The following is a 17,814-nucleotide window of genomic DNA, read 5'->3' on the forward strand; positions in this document are numbered from 1 at the left end:
GGGGCTGGGAGTAGCCAAGTAGCCAATCTGTCCGATAAGTCAGAGTGACAAACTGGGATGGTGTATGGCTTTCTTTCTGCTGTGTGGGCTGGCTGGGAGTCCAGGAAGAGTCTTCTACCAGTCACAAGAAATAAACACGGTTTTGGGCTGGGCGCAAGGGTCAGTGGTGAGTCCTTGCTAACATGTGTGAGGCCTCGCTCAGCCTACAGCACAGTGAAAGAAAAAAGTAATTAAGGAGATACACAGAAGTGAACATGGCCAAGGATCCGATTGCCTCTTGGGCAACTGTACCATGGGAACTTAACATTCAGCTCAGTGGCTCAAGAATCACCTGTAGCAAGTTCCAGAGGTACGACTCTGGCTGCACAGTTCTTCGTAAGCACGGGTCCTAGCTGCACCCCACAAAGAGAACGGATGGACGGAGCACGCTCTGCTCCACAGCCCCAGATGGAACACTGAACAAAGACCTTGCTTCAAACTGTTTATTAAGAAATGGAAACAACCCTTTTTTTTTTTTAAATACAAGATGTGGGTTCCTTCAGAAACAAGTCTTGAGTCTCTAGGTTATCTGATGGTTACACTGTACAAATGACAGTTAGCCATGCAAACTCTACCTGGTTAGACAATGGACAAAAATAACCATGTACAAAAGGCTCTGGCGGTGGTAGAAATGACACCACCTGTAAACTGTCACCCACTGCTAAGATGCAGCCTAGGATGTGATAAAAGCTACAGGGGAACCTGGCACACAGCTTTAATCCCTGCAACTGGGATCTCCGGAGTCCCACCGCAGCCTGGGCTGCACAGTGATGCCGTCTCAGAAAGAGAAAAAGGAGGAGGGGAAGGGAGGAAGGGGAAGAAGAGGAAAGAAAGCAGACAGACAAACCAAGAAAGAAAGAGAGAGAGAGAGAGAGAGAGAGAGAGAGAGAGAGAGAGAGAGAGAGAGAGAAAGGCAGGCAGGCAGACAGACAGACCAGCCCACTGACTGACCGACCAAACAATCCACAAGGGGAGGCTTAGAGGGAGCATTTCCCTGGCCCAGAACACAGTGAGCCTCTGGTAAGCCAGCTGCACAGGGGACAGTGATGAGATGGAGCTGGAGACCGCAGTTGTAAGACGGAAACACGCATTGGCCACAGGCCAGAAAGCAAGGAATCCATGGGAAGTCCATGGACAGATGCCCATGGTAGGCAGGAGCCACCTACTTACGAGTTTAAGAGTGAAGGAGGCCTCCAGGTGGGCAGACACTAGAGACGGGCAGAAGTACAAACAGCACCTCCTAAGTGGTTCAGGGGAAGCACAGGCTTCTCCTGAGTTCTTGAATGGGAAAGAAAGAGAAGAGAGAGGGAAGGTGGCTGTGTTTAGAGTGCAAGGTGAGTGGCGACCACAGGAGGGAAGGGACGAAGAGAGAAAGCAGCAGGGCTAGAGCAAAGCAGAGCCCTGGAAGATGAGGCAGCCAAGAGGTTAAGAGTAGCATAATACCCCAGATACCAGGACCTGCAGGTTCAACCACAGACTTCCCTGAGTTGGGGCTGATGATTGCAACAAGGGGCACTGACAACCTTAGAGAAGGATCACATCGCCTGAGCATCGATGCAGTGTGGCCACACAGTGCTGAGGTCCTCCCAGAGGCCATCCAACAGTTGACCGCACAGCATCTGGAGGGCAGATGTGCTGTGGTGCTCAGTGAGTGGTGCTCACCACCCAGCTGCACATGCAGCCTGTTTCTCCATCTCAGAACCACTTGACGTGAATGACACACATTTACACCCAAGGCTGCATCAGTAGAGCACCGAGCTCCCATAGCATGGGACCACACTAGCTTTGGTTAGGTTTGCCCTCCACATTTGGGCAATTGGCCCAAAAGAAACACTTCTGAGGAGATGGAACTCCTGGGCCTCACAGTTTCTAGATGACAGGAGGAACTTGGCCACCAGCCCTGGGCCCTGCGCAGGCAGATAGCCAGACACTGTTGTGAGCAGATCTACAGCTGCAGCAGAGCCCACGTGGACCTGGAGACTCTTACTCGACCTTTACCATGGCTCCAAAGCCGCCCCTCTCTGCCAGCAAGATGCCTTCATTCAAGGTGGCCAGGTCAGGCAGGCTGGTACCAGAGACCCCATCAGGCACCTGGTCGTACTGTTCCAGGCTCCGGTGAGCTTCTAGGTGGCTCTCCTGTAGCCGGGACAGCTTGCTTCTTGCCTACAAGACAAACACCATGGATATCAAAGGAGCTGCAGGTGCAGCCAGCAAGATGCCTTCCTTCCCTGAGGGGTCAAACACATAGGGAAGAACTGCCCTGCCCAAGCTGTATCACTAGACAGGAGGCACTGGTCCTGTGAAAGGACCCCATGCCATAATGAAACTCACTGTATATATCTGCATGGCTGACAAAAGATAAGAGGGTGAGTAGGAACCAGAAGGCAGCCTAGGAAGGAAGACTGATCACGAGTTCAAGGCTGATGTGAGTTATGTGATGAGACCCTATCTCAAGAACAGTTTAAAAAAACCCATAATCCAAAAAACTGAAACCAAACCAAACCACCACCACAACAAAATGATACTGGCTATGGTCACATGCACCTCTTTCATCCCAGCATTCAAGAGGCAGAGGCAGGTGGATTTCTACGAGTTCAAGGACAGCGTGGTCTACAGTGAGTTCCAGACCTGCAGAGGTTACACAGTTGAGATCCTCTGTTACAACCAACAACCATTCCTTCTATTAGCAATGTCTGCAAGTATCTTAGGCCATCTCCAAGGAACAGTCTCTGAAGACCGGGAGGAAGAAGCCTGAAAATAACCCCATGGAAATATTGTCTACACAACACAACATAAGACATGAAGCCATCGAGATCAGAGAAGCGCTCACATTGCCCAGTCAGCTTGTCGTCTGAAGACAAGCAGACAGTTTCAGTTTACAGGACACTGGTTTCTTTGCTGTATGCTAAGGGCATCGACCCTGTCTGTAGCCTGCATCCCAGAAACCACATGCTGACCAATGACCACCATATTCAGAAGGACAGGGCAGGCTCAGAGCTTCTCCTGGTTTCCTGGAAAGGGCCAGCACTCACAGGACAGGGAGGCGGGCACCCTGAGCCACACTCTACACAGTGCTCAGCAGCTAACCGCACCCGCACTGCTGACCCATCCCTGTCAAAGTACCTGGTTGATGTCATCCTGTGTGCACTTCAGGGACCTGAGGATGGTCTCCAGCTGCGCGCGCCCAGCCTGGATGCTCTGCTCCAGCTGTGTCTCCTCCTGCTGCAGCCGATTCAGCTCTGACTTGGCCCGGTTCAGGTCATCCTCCTGGGACTTCAAGTCTGACTCCTGAGATTGGATCTGGGTTTTCAATGATGAGATCTGAAGTGAGAGCCAAAAGGACTCACAAGTCAGGGCACAGAATGACAGACAGACAGACAGACACCAAGCTTGCTTTCTCACTGTTGTAGAGCTAGGGAGATGGCTGGTGGGTAACGGTGCCAGATCCAAGCCTGAAATAAAACTGAGTGAGCATAAAGCATAAGGAGTCTGCACAGCCAGAGGTCGATGCACGTTTAGAGGAAGCAGATCACGTGTGATAAAAGGGGCCACAGCAGAAGGCGGAGGCACCCGCAGCCCTGTCCCCTACTGTCGGACCTCGGAGCAAAGCTACTAAAGTCATGCAGTTTTGCGACCTGATCCCTAGGGACAGAGGGGCTGACCACAGATCAGGCCTCAGGTGCACAGATGTTTCCCAGCTGGCATCTCGTCACCTGCTGGCAAGAGCTGTCAGGGACACTGGCCACACTGTGGACTCACCGTCTGGGTCTCATCCTGGCATTTCTGCCGCACGTCACTCAGCATGTCCCGCAGCTTAGCCTTCTGCTGGTCCATCTCATCCAGGCGGTCCTGAGCATCCTGTTTCTGAGCCTCAAGTTCCTGCAGACTACTAGTTTCTCGGTCCAGGTCATTTTGTAATTCCTATGGAAATGGGTGGGTGTTGACTGACACTGGTCTTTTAAATAAGAGATTAAAAGCAGACGCTGAGCTGGACTGTGGTTCGGCATGGTAACCTGTGTGGGGAGGGGCTCCATCCCTGTGCCCGCCAAGGGTAAGCATGAGGCCCTAGGTTCTGTTTCTGATACCTGAACACAGATGAGGCTTGGGGTTCTTCTACACTTGGTGCCGACCAGGTATGAGTGAAACCCCTAGTCCTGTGCCCAGTGCCACCAAGGAAGCAAAACACATCACAATCCCAAGGCTGTCCCAAGCACTGTCATGCATCCAGCACACGATTCTGACATTATCCTATTCCGTAGGCCTGAGCTGAGACATAGCAGCCACACCTGTACTTCGCTGGCTTTCTGTCTGATTGCCTCTTCCTTTTCTCTGATGTCTTGTTCCAGTGAATATTTCTCTCTGCAGGTTAGAAACAAGGCATGAAAAGAGTCGGCACTGCACAGCAGAGGTTTCATCCTGACTTTAGGCCTGAACCTACACATCCCCATACAGAATGGTCCCTCAGGCTTGCCACACAATGGTTCTATTTCACCAAGACACCATGTCTGAAGTCCTCACCAGAGGCCAGACAGATCAGCTTCTAAAACTAAGCTAAGGAAGCCCTTCTTTATGTAGGAGCTAGCCTCGGGTACTTTCTACAACAATTCTCCTAGACTAACAGTCTTCCCCACACTAGGACACGGCAGAACCTGCATGAGGCCTCAGTCACAGTGCTCACTGCACTAGAGCACAGCGTCATCACCATCTAACAGTCAAGCAGGAAAATGGAGGCTCCCAGGTAATAAGGGCTTGCCATTGCCAGCCTTTGCTGGCTCTGGAAGTTCAGGAGGCACGGGATGGAGCAAGAGTGGTCACGAGCATTAGCAAGGGGTCCCCAGCTGATATTCATGAAGGAAATGGCGAGCTTGGACCCAGAGCTGCCAGGACCCAGTGAGAAACTCAGGGATGCACCTTCCCCTTGGGCTCTAATGCCCGAAGACGGCTGGCACAGGCACCTGCACCCCTCCCTGTCACCACGCTGCTCAGTTGTGACTGTCACACTGAAACCACTCCCTACATCCCACACCCAGTCAAAGAAAGGCATTCAGTAGTCCACGCTGATGAGCCACTCAAGCAAGAGGGACGTGACACAGGACTAAGAACTGTAGGTGAACACCGTCCAGTACTACAGGGACAGTGGACTGTGAGAAGGATGTCCTGGAGGACAGGAATAGAAAGCAAAACTGGGATGGGGAGCCAGGTGAGTGTGGAGTGTATGGCAGTGGTTGGCTTCTGATAAAGAGGCAGTGAGGAACTGGCCCAGTGTGTACAGCAGGTCTGTCACCTAAACTATGTGCTGGACTCTCCTCTCGGCTGTTTGTATCCCTAGGCAGCTATGTAGCCACAACCTGTCTGAGGCTACCTGCATAATACAGACTCAGAGCAACAATGATCCAAACAGAAGCAATCCGAGACATGTTCTCCCCTCCCTCAAAGGCTTATTATGGGGGCACGGACACAAGGCTGCGGCACTGGACTCACCAGAAAGCAGGCAGCCACGTACCTCTGCAGCTGTGCGATCTCCTGGCTGATGTCATCCAGCTCTTTCACACCAGTGAACTCTCCTGACCCAAGAGCACTTGAACTGTCCTAGGATCAAAACTTCAGAGTCACAAGGTGCAGCGGCTTATACGTCAGGACCAGAGCACAGGCCACTGGCCCAACAATACTCCAGGTGACCCAATCAAAGGATCCCCTGCTCCCAGCACACACCCCCAAATGTGGCCTAGGAGAGTGAAGACTGGGAGGTGGGGGTGGGTCTTGGGGCACCAGTGCCACCTTCTAGTAGGTAGTGAAAGAACAGAAACAAGGATGCTGGACTACTCACTGGAATGGGAGTGCCTCTCTCCGAGGGCGGCACCATGTCAGGCGAGAGGACTTGAGGAGGGTCGATGCCTTTACTGACCTTCTGCTGAATGAAATACATTGCTAGCGCAAATTGCTCTTTGCTTAACTTGCCCGTTTGTCTTGTATCGGCCAGGGCCCTAGGAAAGATGTGGGGTGCAATTACACATCACAATTGCACTTGCCACCTACCCTGAGCCACCCCTGAGTATCAAGCCTAACAGGACCACGGCAAGCCCTGGCTACGCACTGCCTCCATGTTCCCATTAATGCTGATGACCTCCTTAAGGATGGCTACAGGTGTGTGGGAGCGACACTCTGGCCTACAGAACCTGCTCTCAGAAAGGAACCCTCCCCACAATACACACCCCTCCAGCTGACTCTGAGGGTCAAGGCTTTCTTGGTTCATCTTGTTCAAGGTACTCCAGAGATGCTAGTGCCCAGCACAGACCATCAGTCCCGGAGCAGATGGGGAAGGGATAGATACTGTCTCATCCGTATTTACTTTATAGATTTGGAGGCTGTGTATGGCCTCCGGTGAGAGCTGCACTCCAGAGGTCTCAAGATATACTCCCTGCCCACAATGTCTTCAACACTATGAGCTTGCCTCAGACCTCTCTGTGTCTCGTGTTGAACCAGGGAAAACGGGAGTACCCTAGACGAACTGGCAGTGCATGGCCTGGTGAGGGCAAGCACTTTGACTGCTGGTGTTAAACTGCAGTCAGAGATGAGCACAAGGCCTTCACAGGCCCACTCTGCAGCAGCTCCCTGCAGAGGATCATCACAAAGCAGGCCTGGGCTGCTAGCAGAGGCTCCTGCACTTTGGTGCAACAGTTTGTTCTGAAGAAGCAAGCAGCCTGGCTGAAGAGGAGACTGAGTGGCCCCTAACCCTTGGGGCTGGCTACCTACCTGGCTAGGATTACTCAAGATGGTTCTTTCTAGCTATCACGTGACTGGTTCAGTTCCCTGATCCAGTCAGAAAGCAGCCAGGTTTAAAACAAGCTAACAATAACCTGGATCATGCTAGTTACCTTCAGAAGGAGCCCCACTCTGAGATGTCAGCTCTGTTCAGCATTTAACAGAGGTAGGATGAAGGCAGCTCCCTTACCCAGCACCAAGTGTTTGTTATACAATGGCCACCACCTACATTACAACAGCTGTGACTACTTACAAGGGAACCTGGAGATCCAGCCTGATGGCTGGTGACTGTCCCTGTGCTGGCTGGCTTTGTGAATTTTGTAAACCTAGAGATATCTAGGAAGAGGGACTCTTGAGACACTGTCTTCATCAGACTGGCCTGTAGGCAGCTCTGTGGGGGCATTTTCTCCACTAATGACTGATGGGGGGAAATTTCATTATGGGTGGTGCCAACCCTGGGTAGATGGTTCTGAGCTGCATAAGGAGGCTGAGCAAGCCATGGGGAACAAGCCAGTAAGCAGCACTCCTCCATGACCTCTGCTTCAGCTCCCGCCTCCAGGTTCCTGCCTGACTTCCCTCAGTGATGTACTGTGATCTGGAAATGTAAACAGAAACAAGCCATTTCCACACTGTTTTGGGTCACGATGATTTATCACAAAAATAGAAACCCTAATAAAACAGTTCCCCACAGGAGAGTAGGATTTGGAAGAAGGGCCTCTCATCTATACCTCCCAACCCCTGTACGTCATTCTGACCTAATCTCATGTAGTCTGGGGTCTCAAGAGGTCCCAGGGTCCACAGAGTATAGAAAGTTTACTGAAGAGGACCAGCTGTGGGGTCACCAGCACACCTGGCTGACGTTTACTGGCAATGCGGCTGCCCCCCACAATTACACTCTGGTGCCCCATCAACTTCAGTGCGATGAACTTGGAATGTTTGTGGTGCTCTTCCAAGTGGGGCCTCACTGGAACGACCAAGGCCTCACTGAGCTTACTAAAGTGGCAGGCAGAATGACTGTTACAGGTGGCTTGTGGCAAGGTAAGGCTTGTGGAGAAGGCATAGCTCTCCAGTACAGATAAGGGCTGACCCTACCTCCTGTATAGTCACCTGGAAAACAGGAGCCCTCCCCACCCTCTTTTCCAGCCTCTCAGAGCTGGAACATTTCCATCATTACCAGATGTGTGCTAGAAGGTTCTGTGTGAGGCCTGAGTGCATGAAGATCTCCTTAACTTCCTGGCCACTCACATAGCCATCAAGGTCCAGGTCTGTCTTCAAGAAGATCTCGTCAAAGCGCATCTTATCAGCCACAGGCACAACCCAGGCCACTGGTGGCTGAAACAGTTACAACAGAGTGACTTATCTGTGAGCCCTGTCCCAGTCCTCAGCTCTGCTTACAGTTCTCACTGACAGTGTCAGGACCATGCAGCCCTGTCCAGGACCCTGGCTAGGAGCAGAGAGAATAGAAAAAGGTCGGACACACAGACAAGCATACAATGAAGTTCGGATCAGTTAGTTGGGACTGTCTGCTGCTACCATTTTTTGCTCCCTGTAAACCCAGAACCACAACATATGGGATGGTGAGCTGGAGACAGTCTCAGGATAGAAACTTCCAGGAAGAAACTGCAGCTGCTAATCTCTGCACACGCTGACCAGTTCCTGTTATTTTTATTGTTGATTTTTACCAAGATTATCCCTCTGCTCTGGTGAGTCTGAAGCCAGAAGATTAGGAGTTCCTGGCCAGCCTGGAACTAAAGCAAGACCCAGTCTTACTGACCACTGGATACATTTATCTGCTACTGACTGATCTATGCTGCAGTCATTCCCTATGCCGCTCTGGGCCCAAGAGGCAGTCAGTACCTGCTAACTACTGAAGCCTCGTGGACACCAAAGCTCTCACTGCTTTCTCAACATGTACACAGACCCTAAGCACATCCTCCCAAACACTATCCCCATCTTAATTTGACTAAGAACGCCCCACTTGATGTCACAGCTGTGCAGCACATTATTTCTCTGTCCCAAATGTTCACGAGACAGGGAAATAATGTCCCCTCCAGGACAGCCTTCCCAGCACCCAGATCATGATATGTTCTTCACTCAAAGTCCTAGGCACTGTACCACACAATAAGTTCTTGCCTCAGAGCCGGAGCCAGGCACACTGATGTGTGTCAATGCTGGTGAGGGGACAAGCCCGCAGGTAGAAGGTGTTGCCCTGAACCCAGGCCACACATACCTGCTATGGCATTACCCACCCGTGTACGCACATGGTCAATGAAGAAATGCAAATACAGAAAACAGCAGGCAGTGCAACGGCCTCAGAGTAGAAGAGCCTTGTTCTTTCATGAAGCCTCAGGGCATTGAAAACAGAGGACAGGGGCAAGGGCAGGGGCTTCCTTTGTGGTTAAGACTGCTCGATGCATAATCACGAGTGCGGACTCTAGAACCACCTCACAAACAACAAGCAGGGCCTCCTGCAATGCCCGCAGCTCCTGCGCCAAGAGACAGAGTCGAGAAGACCCCTCGGTGTGCTACCAGCCCAGCCAGGAAAGAGAGCCCCAGGACCAAGAAGAGACCTTGCCTCAAAGGAGTGGAGAGACAGTGATGGAGGAGGACCTGATACCTTCTGTGGACTCCCAACAAAGATGTTTGCACACCCTTAAACAAACGCATGCATATAAGCAGATGACAAACGAGGGAGTCTGTTCTCAGTGAGGGGAGGCTAGGGGCATGCCCAGGCTCTAGAAGACACTGGATCACTTCAACGAGGACTTGAGCAATAGAAAGCACTGACAGCCTGGGGTCCTGGAGTCCAGGCTCCACATAAACCAGGGAGCAATTTCACTTACCTGAAAGAAAGCTCATTCTGAATCAGTAATTAAGGTTCTTTTTTGTTTCATTTACTTATTTATTCTATGTGTATGGTGTTTTGCCTGCATGTACCACACACACAAGTGCAGACCTGATGTGAGCTGCCATGTGGGTGCTGGGGATTGAACCTGGTCCTCTGGAAAAGCATTCAGTACTCTTTAACCATTAAGCCACCCCTCCAGCCCCATCCTCTATAAAGTTTTTAAAAAATATAAAAATTGATCAAAGCTTTCTGTCTTTGCTGATGAGAAACCATTCAGAAGCAGCCGTGGGCACTGACCTGAGTCTGCTTGACGCTGTGCTTTGGGGACAGGCTGCCTGTGCTGTTGAGGCTGCTTACACTGCCATGGGATGGTGTGGAGCGGAGGCTGTCTTTGGGCGGGGGGCTGGCAGGCAAGACAGGCACAGCGCCTGCAAATACCGTCTTCTTCCTCTTGGAGGGTGGGATGAGGGGCGGGGGCAGAACGGAGGGCACTGGTTCCTTCTCCAGGGCGCGGTATACCAAGTGCATAGCCTGTGGTGCCAATGAGAAGAGAAAGACGAAGAGGGCTTCATGCAGTCTGGGAGCCATGGGGATTCCTAGAGGCTCTAAGGAAGCTGCTAATCTTTCCTCAGGCATCAGCCTCCTCTGCTTCTTCGAGACATATCCAATTTGGGCAGTTGAAGTGAACGTAGAAGAAAGCCATCCAGACACAGCACACAGCCACTATCTGTTCCTTCCCAAGGTCGGCAAATGTTATGCAGAAAATTCCACAAACAAAAAACCCACATTCCTAGCACTTCTACTAGAGCACACTGCCATGACTGGTGTGAGACAGGATGGCCTCACACTCACCAAGTGGCTGAGGACACTTGGACTTCTGACCTTCCTGCTGTGTCCACAGAATTTTTGTGTGCTGGACAAGCACTCTACTCAGTAAACAGCCCAGTCTTTGCTGTAATTGCCTCACAACCATTACTACTCTATTACCAATCAAAGCCACAACAGCTAAGGATACACAGGGAAAAGTAAAGCGCGCGTATGTAATAGATTTGCCTGGGTCTTTAGACACTCACACCTTCCTTCAGCAGGCGGTATGGCCACCAGCTACAAGGCTTATGAAGTCTGAAGGTATACAGATACTGACACAGAGTGTGACCCCCAAAGGGGACAGTGTGAGACAGCAGGGAGTTACTGCACTGCAGACGAAGGAGAGACACTGTCTACATACTTATTTATTCAGAGACAAAGCTATGGTATGAAGTCAAAGCAGGACCTGAATTCCAAACCTCCTGCTCAGTCTTCTGAGTCCTGGATGATAGGCACACTGGCAAAACCAGATTTTAAAAGTTTATCTTTATATCTATGAGTGTTTTGCCTATCTGTCTGTACACTTCATGTGTATAGTGCCCATGGATGCCAGGAGAGGGCATCACATACCCTGGAGTTGGAGTTAGAGAACAGGAGACCACTGTGAACCACCAAGTCACATGTGGAAGCTGGGAACCAGCCAGGGTTGTTGGGATGACCGTCCTCACACTGTAATAAGATATGTCTCTGCATGTTCAATTGTTGATTACTGTACCAGCAGAGAGAAAATGCTGGCTTCCCATCTGCCCAAACCATGAAGGTCAGGCAATCTCCTTGCTGCCTAAGGTGATCTAAGAAAACTAGGAAGTGTTGTCTCACTGCTGATTACAATAAAGAGCTGACAGACAATAGCTAGGGCAGGAAGAGCTAGGTGGAGAGGAGCCATATGACAGATACAGCTGCCTGGGAAAATTGAAGAGGACAAGGAAGGAAACAGATATGGACTGGAGCAGAGCAGGGATCTCCATGTCTTATTTATACCTCAGGGGGGTTCACAAGAGCCCTGCGAGCCCTGCGATACCAGGTCCTCTGTAGTACTCTTAAGCCTGAAGACATGTCTGCAGCCCCAACCTCAGATTTCAGAATCTATTTTAAAATGTAACTGGAAAGCCAGGTGCTGTACATGCCTATAATTCTGGAACTTGAGAGATAGAGACAGGAGAATCAAGAGGTCAAGACCATCTTCGAGGAGGTCGTGGTGGCTTAAGCCTTTAATCATTTAATCCCAGGACTTGAGAGACAAAGGCAGGCAGAACTTTGAGTTTGAGGTCAGCCTACACAGAGAAACCCTGTCTCAAAAAAAAAAAGAAGAAGAAGAAGAAGGAGGAGGAAGAAGAAGAGGAGGGGGAGGAGGAGGAGGAGGAGGAGGAGGAGGAGGAGGAGGAGGAGGAGGAGGAGGAGGAGGAGGAGGGGAGGAAAAACAGAAAAGAACAAACAAAAAGATCAACTTCAATTACCTGAGACTTTGTCTCAAAAAAACAAAAGTAGGCCAGGCACAGGCCTTTAATCCTAGCACTTGGGAGGCAGAGGCAGGTAGATGTCTGAATTCGAGGCCAGCCTGGTCTATAGATCAAGTTCCAGGCCAGCACACAAAGACAGAGAGGAAGGAGGGTGAAGCAGGCATTGTAAGGTAATCACACTGGATGAGAGACTCTGGAGCTCTCCTGTACTCCTGAACCTTTTCTAAGTACTGGGATGATGTAAAAATAAACATTTTAAAACACAAGGCTGTAGCACCCACCAACATGAGCACTTCCTTAGGTCTCAGCAAGGTAGGAACAAGACACAGAGGACTTACCACAGCAAACTCATCTCGGTCCAAATGTCCATCCTTGTCAATGTCACTGAGGTCCCAGACCTAAAGGAGACAGCCAGAAGGGTGACATAAGAAGGGCCTGTGAGGTTCACCCAGCACAAGCACGAGACCAAAGCCATCACAGGCCCTTATGGAGCTGTATACCTGTCTTCTAACACACCCACACACGTGAACACATACACACACACACATCTCACACACACACACATATCACACACACACGTGAACACATACACAGACACATCACACACACATACACATCACACACACACGTGAACACATACAGACACATATCACACACACATCACACACACCCATACACGTGAACACATACAGACACGCATCACACACACACCCATACACGTGAACACATACACACATCACACACACATCACACACACCACATATACGTGAACACATACATACACACACACACACACACACACACACACACACACACACACACAAAGAAATGAAAAGAAAAGGTATTTAAGAACTAGTCTGTGGGGTTGGGGATTTAGCTCAGTGGTAGAGCGCTTGCCTAGCAAACGCAAGGCCCTGGGCTCGGTCCCCAGCTCCGAAAAATAGAAAAAAGAAAAAAAAAAAGAACTAGTCTGTGACAAGAGGCTGAAGTAAGAGGATTACACACCACAGGCCAGTCTGGGCTACACAGAGAGTTCCAGGCCCGTCTTGGCTGTATAGCAAGATCCTATCTGTGGTGGGCTGAGTGGGAACGGCCCCGCCGGCTCATGTATTTGCAAACCGAGTCCTCAGTTGGTGAACTGCTAAGGAAGCATGAGGAGATGTGGCCTTGCTAGAAGAGCTGTGTCACTGCAAGGTTAAGCTCTGAGGTGTCAAAAGTTCATGTCAGGTCTCTGCCTGCCTCTCTGCCTGTGGACCAGATGTATCTCTCAGCCTGCCCGCCTGCTGCCATGCTTCCACCATTAAGATCACCATGACCATAATGGACTAAACCTGTATGCAAGTCCCAGTTAATGCTTTATAAGAGCTGCTTTGTTTATGGAGTCCCTTCACAGCAACAGAACAGTAACTAAGACCCTACCTAAAATGATCAAAACAAGAAATGGAAACAACAGCCCAGACCCCCTGCAGCTCTGTGAAAACCACCCTCTGACCGAGCACTGAGGATCAAGATCAAGACTGCACCGTCCCACAGTGCGCTTTCTTTCCCAGGCAACCCTTCCAACAGAAACTGGAGTCAAACCTGGGTCCTCTGCAGTGCTCTGAAGCCCCAAGACATCTCTCCAGCCCCAGCAGCATAGACTTTAAAGTCTATTTTGAATGTAACCGGATAGGTATTGTGCGGTTCTAGAACTTGGGAGACAGAGGCACCTCTAATGGGCATTAGAGACAGTCAGAGTCACCAAGACCTGCAGTGTTTGGTGCTTGAGGCTCTACTAGAGGCTAGGAGCCGCCAAATACCTGGTTCCCTCTGTAGCAGCGCCCCACAGGGGACAAGCTGGCCTAACCCACATATACCATGAAGCAAGCTGCCAGGAAGACGTCCTGGGCATGCCCCTCTAGAGGAACAGAGTCCACAGTAGGGGCTGAAGCCACACACTTTGCATTCATATGAACAAATCTGAAGTTCATTTTTGATGAGGGGCTCCTGATGCAGGATACTGCTACACAAACCCGGCTGGCCTCAAACTCATGCTCCTCCTGCCTCAGCCTTTTGGAACTATAGGTGTGCATTGCCACATCCACTAAAACTGAGGCTTTAACATAAATAAATCAAAGGAATGCACTATGGAGGTGGATCAGGAGTTTAAGGTTACATCCTGCCAATATGGGAGACAGGAGACCCTATTTCAAAATGATAAAACCAAAAATGAAATATCTAAATCTATTTCTAAACCTGCAACAGAGCTGAAAGTGACTTAACCTCCAGACTGATAGGCAGGAAAAAAAAAAACATTTCCTTAAAAGCAGAAAAGGGGGCTGGAGAGATGGCTCAGTGGCTAAGAGTGATTGCTCTTCCAGAGGTCCTGAGTTCAATTCCCAGCAACCACATGATGACTCACAACCATCTGTAATGGGATCTGGTGCCATCTTCTGGTGTGTCTGAAAATAGCTACAGTGTATTCATATAAATAAAATAAATTAAAAAAAAAAAAAAAAAGATCCACTTCTACCAAAAAAAAAAAAAAAAAGCAGAAAAGGGCCAATGAAATGGCTCATCAGGTAAAGGTGCCTGCTGGAAGCCTGGAAAGCTGAATTTGGTCCCCACGTAGGAGAGAATCGGATCCTGCAAGCTTTCCTCTGACCTTCATAGATACACAATGGCACACACATACTACACACATATACACACTAAGAGTTTAAATGCAGGCAGCACGGTGGCACACACCTTTAATTCCAGCACTGTGGAAGTACAGTTGAGCAGATTTTTATGAATTCAAGACCAGTATTATCTACACAAAGAGTTCCAAGCCAACCAAGGTTCCATTGTGAAACCCAATAAAGAAAAAAAGAAATTTTGATGTAATTGTTTTTTAAAGCTGGGTGTGGTGGCATGCACTTAGAAACCCAGTACTGGGAAGGCAGAGACAGGATGATGCCTGGACTCCCTGGCCAGTCAGCTCACCTCAGCTCAGCAACTTGGTAAATTCTAGGCCCACTGAAAGACTGTATCTAAGAAAAAGTAGATACAACTTAGGAATGCTTCCAAAGATGTCCTCTGAACCTCGCATATATGCACACTCCTGTGGAGACACGTTTTTTGTTTTGTTTTTTTGTTTTTTTAAAGATTTGTTTATTAATTTTATGAGTACATTGTAGCTATCTTCAAACATACCAGAAGAGGGCATCAGATCCCATTACAGATGGTTGTGAGCCACCATGTGGTTGCTGGGAATTGAGCTCAGGACCTCTGGAAAAGCAGTCAGTGCTCTTAACCGCTGAGCCATTTCTCCTGCCCCACCTTTTTTTTTTTTTAACAAATGGAAAGATGCAAACACACAAAGAAAAGGATGTGTGCTGGGCTCAGCACAGGCTCTCTGGTTGCAGGTACATGTATGTAGCCTTCTCCCTTCTGCCTGCGCCTCCCATCATAGAATGGAAGGAAGGGTGTCAGCATCTTCCCAGGGCAGAAGAGCAGTCCTGATATACAAGGAGCACCTGATGGTACAGTACATGACGGTGGGGGAAAGGTGACTGTTAATAGCCAAACTTATTGCAGTGCAGGATGGGAAAGCACCCATCCCAGCCCCTTACCCTGCCCAGCACATCCAGAGGTAGTTTTGAGTTCATGAGGACCGGCTTGACCTTGTCTCCAGAGAGTAGTCCATTGACTGGTAGAAGGCTTTCAAAGATGCCATCAAACTTTGCCTTCTCCTCCACCTACCAGGAAAGAAGAAGTCAGACTAAATAAGAGCAAGCAGCATGAATCCATTCCCAGGTCTGCCTACCCAGAGCTCAGCTGTACCAGTGAAGCGAGATGTCTGGGTTTCCAGGGAGAATTTATGGTCTGGGAGAAACAGTTCCTTGACACCATGGGCCTGGGGCCCTGGGGAACAGGGGCCAGCAGGGTAATGTTTCCCTCTGGAGTGAGCATGACCAAGGTCAATCTCTAGTAGGACCAATGGCACAGCCTCTCATTCCAGCACTCAACACATAGCTAGGAAAATGGAGGGCTTGAAGTCAGCCTGTGCTATATAATGAGACCCTGTCTCAAATGTCAACCTAAGTGCCAACGTTTGCTTCTCACACTGCAAACACAAGCTGTGATGGGGCTCAGTACAGTAAAGGCTTGAGTGACAATCTCATCACCCAGAAAAAGAGGTTTGGAAACGAGTGCTAGTACTGTGTGGTGGTGGGCAGAGTGCTCATAAAGCATGCACAAAAGCCCTGGACTCCATCCCTAGCATGTACAATCCACCTGCAATTCCAGCACTCAGTTCAAGGTGGAGGCAGGAGAATCAGGAGTTCAAGATCACCCTGTCTCAGAGAAATAAGCTAATGGGGCTAAGGATGTAGCTTGGTGGCAAAGTCCTTGCCTGAGAAGCTCAAAGCTGCCCAAGAGATGGCTAACAGGACCAAGGAGGAAGGGAGAAGAACATGAACCATGGGGGTGGGCTGCCATCATTCTGAGAGCGTCCACAGTCCACACGTGTAGGTCCAACTCTGGTTCAGGAGTCAGAGGTTTTGTAAACATGTATCTCGAGTTTTAGCTTACTTATTGTGCATATACACACTTGAGTGGGAGCACACAGCCCGCAGTACTTGTGTGACAATCAGAGGACATTTCTTTCCTGCCATCAAGTGGATTCCAGGATCACCACACTTGGCAGCAGCACTTCACTGAGCCGTCTTGCCAGCCCATCTTTTTGTTTTTGAGACAGGTTTTTCCCTATATGACCCACGCTGGCCTTGAACATGTGATCTGTCCTCCAGCCTCAAGTTCCCAAGTGTGGGATGACAAGCCTATGGCACTGTGATGAAACAGTGACTGAGACAGAAGTTCACACCAAGAACTGGGGTACTGCTGTGAAGTCCTCACCATGCTGCTTGCTGCTGCAATATGAACTTTGGGACTCTGGATGAGGAAAGTGGTAGAATGACTTAAGCAGGGGTTTAACAGACCGTCCTAGTAGGAGCACAGAAGACAGTGCTGAGGGTGATCTGAACTGTGGAAAAAGAATATTAATATGTGGCCTAGAGACCGTTCTGTTAATATTTTGACAAAAAAAAAAAAAGTGGCCCTTCTCTGAAAAATCCATCTGAAGCTAAATTAAAGAGTTTGGAACTAACAGGGTTGACAGAGGAAACGTCAGGGCCACCGAGTACTGACTCTGCTCTGCGGTTAGTGCTGGTGGCTTTAACTAATTTATCCTCTCCTGTACTGCTGCATCTCCATGCGGTTCCCCCTGCCCCTTCTCATCCTGATCCTTCCCTATCCCTATCCACTCCTCCTCCTCCACTTCCCTTCAGTGAGGGCAGGTCTCTCAGAGATATCTGTAATAAAAAGGAGCGAGCTGAGCAAGGAAAAAACAAAAGGTAGAGCTTGAGGAGAAAAACTTCGAGAAGCGCAATGAGGCTGAGTCCACTGCTTACCAAGACCTCAGGTAAGATCCCACCCAGTTAAGCTTCTAACTTCTGAAAAGGAATTTTAAAAAAGTTCAGGGCCAGGCATGGTAGCGCTGCCTATAACCCCAGCACTCAGAGGCAGGGGCAGGCAGATCTCTGAGTTCAAAGCCAGCCTGGACTACAGAGAAAATTCCAGGACAACCAAGCTTAGGCAGTGAAAGAAGCCGTCAAAGAAAAGAAAGCTGGTGAAGAAGTAACTGAATGAGGAGGCCACATTCCAGCCCAGGTTAAAAAGCAGAACTTGGCAGCTTTGGCTATGAGGTTCTGACTTTGGAGGGAAAGATACAAGAAAGGGGTTATAGAATCTCTCTCCATGACTAAGGAAAGCCACGGAGGCCAGACAGGTAGTAGGGGGTGTCCCTGCATGAAGCCT

At 49.7% G+C, this 17,814-nt stretch overlaps 1 protein-coding gene across 11 annotated transcripts in view; it reads right to left on the minus strand.

Moving 5' to 3' along the window:
• Window positions 1–17,814, minus strand: part of Eps15l1 (epidermal growth factor receptor pathway substrate 15 like 1) — a 74,295-nt gene that overhangs the window by 35,067 nt on the left and 21,414 nt on the right. For 7 of the 11 annotated variants that reach the window (XR_004389788.1, XM_032919410.1, XM_032919411.1 and 4 more), the window contains exons 7-16: window positions 15,570–15,695; window positions 12,315–12,374; window positions 9,947–10,180; window positions 7,976–8,133; window positions 5,867–6,023; window positions 5,543–5,628; window positions 4,326–4,398; window positions 3,799–3,960; window positions 3,163–3,360; window positions 2,032–2,202 (exon numbers count right to left, since the gene is read on the minus strand). Coding sequence is in view for 10 of the 11 variants with exons in the window: in XM_032919410.1 (XP_032775301.1) it covers window positions 2,032–2,202; window positions 3,163–3,360; window positions 3,799–3,960; window positions 4,326–4,398; window positions 5,543–5,628; window positions 5,867–6,023; window positions 7,976–8,133; window positions 9,947–10,180; window positions 12,315–12,374; window positions 15,570–15,695 (1,425 nt within the window). In the remaining variant the exon portion in view is untranslated. The remainder of the gene's footprint in view (window positions 1–2,031; window positions 2,203–3,162; window positions 3,361–3,798; window positions 3,961–4,325; window positions 4,399–5,542; window positions 5,629–5,866; window positions 6,024–7,975; window positions 8,134–9,946; window positions 10,181–12,314; window positions 12,375–15,569; window positions 15,696–17,814) is intronic. The other 4 variants (XM_032919414.1, XM_032919408.1, XM_032919407.1 and 1 more) reach the window with 3 other exon arrangements.

Source organism: Rattus rattus, chromosome 13, assembly GCF_011064425.1.
Source record: "Rattus rattus isolate New Zealand chromosome 13, Rrattus_CSIRO_v1, whole genome shotgun sequence".
NCBI classification, from domain to species: Eukaryota; Metazoa; Chordata; class Mammalia; order Rodentia; family Muridae; genus Rattus; species Rattus rattus.